Source organism: Rhagoletis zephyria, unplaced genomic scaffold (genome assembly GCF_001687245.7).
Source record: "Rhagoletis zephyria isolate East Lansing unplaced genomic scaffold, Rhagoletis_zephyria_1.1 Rzeph_scaffold_12957, whole genome shotgun sequence".
Classification (NCBI taxonomy): domain Eukaryota; kingdom Metazoa; phylum Arthropoda; class Insecta; order Diptera; family Tephritidae; genus Rhagoletis; species Rhagoletis zephyria.
The window spans coordinates 1-4,037 of record NW_016170030.1 but is presented as its reverse complement, the minus strand read 5'-3'; the positions used below and the strand labels follow the sequence as shown (position 1 = coordinate 4,037).

The 4,037-nt window shown below is 34.6% G+C and overlaps 1 protein-coding gene across 1 annotated transcript in view; it reads right to left on the bottom strand.

Moving 5' to 3' along the window:
* Window positions 1-561, bottom strand: part of LOC108377907 (putative ankyrin repeat protein RBE_0220) — a 3,082-nt gene extending 2,521 nt beyond the window's left edge. Inside the window, exon 1 of the mRNA XM_017634202.1 lies at window positions 156-561. Coding sequence (XP_017489691.1) covers window positions 156-561 — 406 coding nt within the window. The remainder of the gene's footprint in view (window positions 1-155) is intronic.
* Window positions 562-4,037: the final 3,476 nt, after the last annotated feature.

Sequence of the window (4,037 nt, the reverse complement as noted above, 5' to 3'; positions counted from 1 at the left end):
GCTACAACGCATATTATTTAAAGCAGAGATTGTTATTATTGGCACTTCTAGAAAAAGTCTTGATGCTTCTTGTTGTTTTACGAATTTTATTAATTTACTCCTATCTTCTCTATCAATTAAGTCCCACTTATTTAAAACCACTACCACGCCTTTACCTTCTTTGATTGCAATTTCAGCAATGGATAAATCCTGATGCTCAATGCCAAGTAGGGAGTCAAGCATTAGAACTACGATATGAGAGCGTTTGATTGAATCAATGCTTTTTTCAACAAATTTTGACTCTAAATCATCTGTTTTTCTGCGAATTCCAGCAGTATCAATCAAGGTGATCACCTCTCCATTATAATTATAGGAGATATCTATAGAGTCACGTGTAGTTCCAGGTTCTGGGCTGGCTATTACTCTATTTTCTGCAAGTAAACTATTTAAAAACGTTGATTTTCCAACATTTGGACGGCCAATTATTGCAATTCTGGCTTTGCTGTTTTCTAAACTATCTTGTTCTGTCTTATTGTTTAGGCTGTTAATAGCATTTGCTAATGCGTCATAAAGATCAGCCATACCTAGATTATGCTCGGCAGAAATGTATACTAGGTCAGTGAAGCTAAAAAATTTCAGATAATCAATATTTCCTGATTTATAGCTTTCGCATTTATTTCCAATAAGGATTATGGGCTTATCTGTTTTTCTTTTTAGCCATTTGGCGAATTCTTTGTTCTGGTTGTTTTCTATTCTTGCATCAACAAGAAAAAAAATTATGTCTGCATGAGATAGTGCAAACTCTATCTGTTCAATAATTTGTGATGAAAAATTAGTTTGGTCGTTCCACCCTCCCGTGTCTATTACTTTAAATTCCAGATCGCTAATTCTGCCGGTGCCTTCTCGTCTATCTCTTGTGATTCCTGGAGTATCGCTTACTACGGCTGCCTTTCTTCCAACTAATCTGTTAAAAAGAGTGGATTTTCCGGCATTTGGTAATCCTACTATGACAATCTTTAGCATAAAATATCTTAAAAATTAAGTATATATGATGTTGCTGGATTATGTGAGAGATATATTGCTTTTTTTAACTATTTATTTATACTTTAATCAATTAATATGTTAATTAGTAAATGGCGTGCATGGAAGTCAAAAACACTAATTTCAAAGGAAATAGTGAACGGGAAATGAAGGGTGAAGCCTGTTTTAATGAGAGTAAGTATTACAATGCTGCAGGTTTTCAGGTAGTAGAAAATTCACAGATTTTTAAAGATAAAAAGACAACAATAGCATTAGCCTTATATAACCAACCAGGTATTGATACTATTGAGATAAAAAATAAGTCTGGCTTAGAGCAAAAAATCTCAACTCTAGAGGAGTTCAAGTTAACGGACTTTGAGCTGAATAAAAATGGCTATACCGCAAAGCTTGAAAGTGCTACCCAAATTGTAACTATTGAAGGTCAGAATGCTTACATTGTTATTCCAGATTTTATGGATTCTACAATTGAAAGAAAAGAAGATAGGAGAGTAGATGTAAACAATAATATTCCTGGATATCTGAAAAAAACTGGGCTTGAAGACCACAGAGAAGTTCACTTTAATGCTATAGTCATGCTTGATACAGGGGTTGATGTGAATGATTTATTCAAAGTTAAGGATAAGGGCAATGCATCTTGGTGTAATATATGGGATAAAGCAAAAAAGAAATCAATAAATTTGGCATTAAGTTATGCAAAAGAACATGGAGCTGTTGCTGGATATAGCATAGGTAGAGATGAAAGTGTTTATTTAACACCTACTTTAGATGGCGGTAACAGTACTCTAGCGGTAAAGATAAATAGGCACAGTGCTACAGGTTATTATGTTAATAAAATAAAAGAGTCAAGTGGAGTAGCTGCTGCACTTGTAAAATCAATCCCTAAGTGGCAATCACTTATAGGATATGCTTATGATACAATAGTGGAAATCCTGCCAGGGCTTGAAAAGATTGATGAGGAAAATTCAGAGTTTAAATTAATACAAAAAGAAACTTTAATCAGTGGAAAAATTATAAATAGGCTGCTGGGTGAAGCTGTAGCTGTAAATATTCATCAAAAAGCAGAAAATTTTAAGCATGTATCAGTACAAAATGATGTTGCAGCAGTACAGCAAGAGATAGAAACAGATGATGAGTTTTACGATGCGTTAGAGCAACAAGAGAAAGATACAGAAGAAGATGATGAAGTATATTACGATGCACGAGAGGATGCAACGAGTATATTTGAGGAGTTTAAACAGTCTAAAAAGCGGAATTGGTTTTTTGGGATGACAGGGAAGCCAGTAGCGGCTTATGAACAACCAAACGGGTCTTGGCTGGTGGTAACTAAGGGCTGGTTTGGAATGTATGGAATTTATGACTTTGATCATGATGCAAAGGAAGCGTACAAGGTAAGAAATTCTACGCAGAAGTTGGAATTTGTTTTTGATAATAAAAACAAGTCTGTTGATTTCAGGATAAGAAGTCTATTTTTTACTCAATTTACACCTTATTCATACCATGAAAACCTGGTAAAAGNGATCAAAAAACTTATCAAAGTACGTTTGGAGATAAAATAAGTGAGAAAAAGGAGCGGCTGGGATATTTACTAGACAAATTTAAGTATGCTAGTAGACAGTTTGGTAAGATTGCTACAAAATCTAATCGTCCAGAGATACCAAAGGAGCAGCAATTATCTATTGATTTGGGTAATAAACCAGTCTTTAGTATGATTACTAAGATTCTACGTTGGCTGGAGGATAGTCTTAAATACTTTTTCCCGCGCTATAATTTATTTCCGGAAGTTGGAACTGGAGAAAGGAAAATTCCTGGCACTGAAAGTAAAGTAAAATACTTTACTTCAGAAAAACAAAAGCAAAACACCTTAAAGGTTGAGGAAGGAAAATTATATGATTATGATGGTAATTTATACGATACAAGCGATAAAATCAGCAAGGGAAAGAAAGGATGCGTTGCTTATGTTATCACACTTGATGGTAGGTTAGTTGTTCATCAACACGTTAATCCTGGGAATAGTAAACACTCTATCCGTCATTCAACGCTTGCAGGTGGCCAGCCGGTAATCTGTTCCGGATTGATGGGAATAAAGGAAGGTAAAATAACATATATAGATAACAATAGTGGGCATTATAAGCCAACAGATGCACATTTATATAATGCAGTAAAATGCTTGAAAAAGCTGGGTATATACTCAGAAAGTACAAAAGTTGTTCATTTGGGAAGTTGGAGCAGTGTGCTAAAGGAGTTTCCAATTTTATATAAGATTCCAGCGAGAAAAGAGCCGGTAGGGAGATTTTTAGAAAGAATGGGGAAAAAAGGAAAAGATGGACTGACTCAAGCAGAGAAGTACTTTGAGAAGGTAAAGGAGTATTATGAGAAGTATGAAAGAAAAGCTTTTGTACCCCTTCGACTTGAAACTGCAATGCGACATCTTAAAAGTTATGAATCACCTACAAGTTTAGAGGTAGTAATACGTTGCAATAATGTCATTATCCTACCATCATACCTTGAGTTTATGGGTAAGTTTAATAGAAGGTCAGAAATACGAAAGATAACGATAGAGCATGCAATAAGGAGAGTAATTGGTGCAAACTATGGACATAAGCCAGAAGTTAATTGTCAAGATAATAACGTTGTTATAACTTTCAAAAAATCGGAAGATGCTTCTAAATTCATAACGCTTTTGCAAGTAAAAGGTCATGATTATGGCAATGAGGAAAACACAATTACCATGGGGATAGATCAAGCTTGCCGCTTTATAAGTAATGTACTTAAAATTAATATGGATCAAAAAGAGGTATTATCAACACTTAAAAGTGTTGAGGTATCAAGTCCATGTCGTAATGTGGCTGTAGGAGATTGAAATCAATAGCTAATATATAGCCCGACCACGCTTTTAAAAATTCATGGGTTTTTTACATATTAAAGCAGTATTAACCAGTTGAAAAATTAATCTCTTATGTGTATAATTATTAGTAGCTTTTTTCCTGCTGGCCATGGCTTTTTCCAAATTCCTCGAT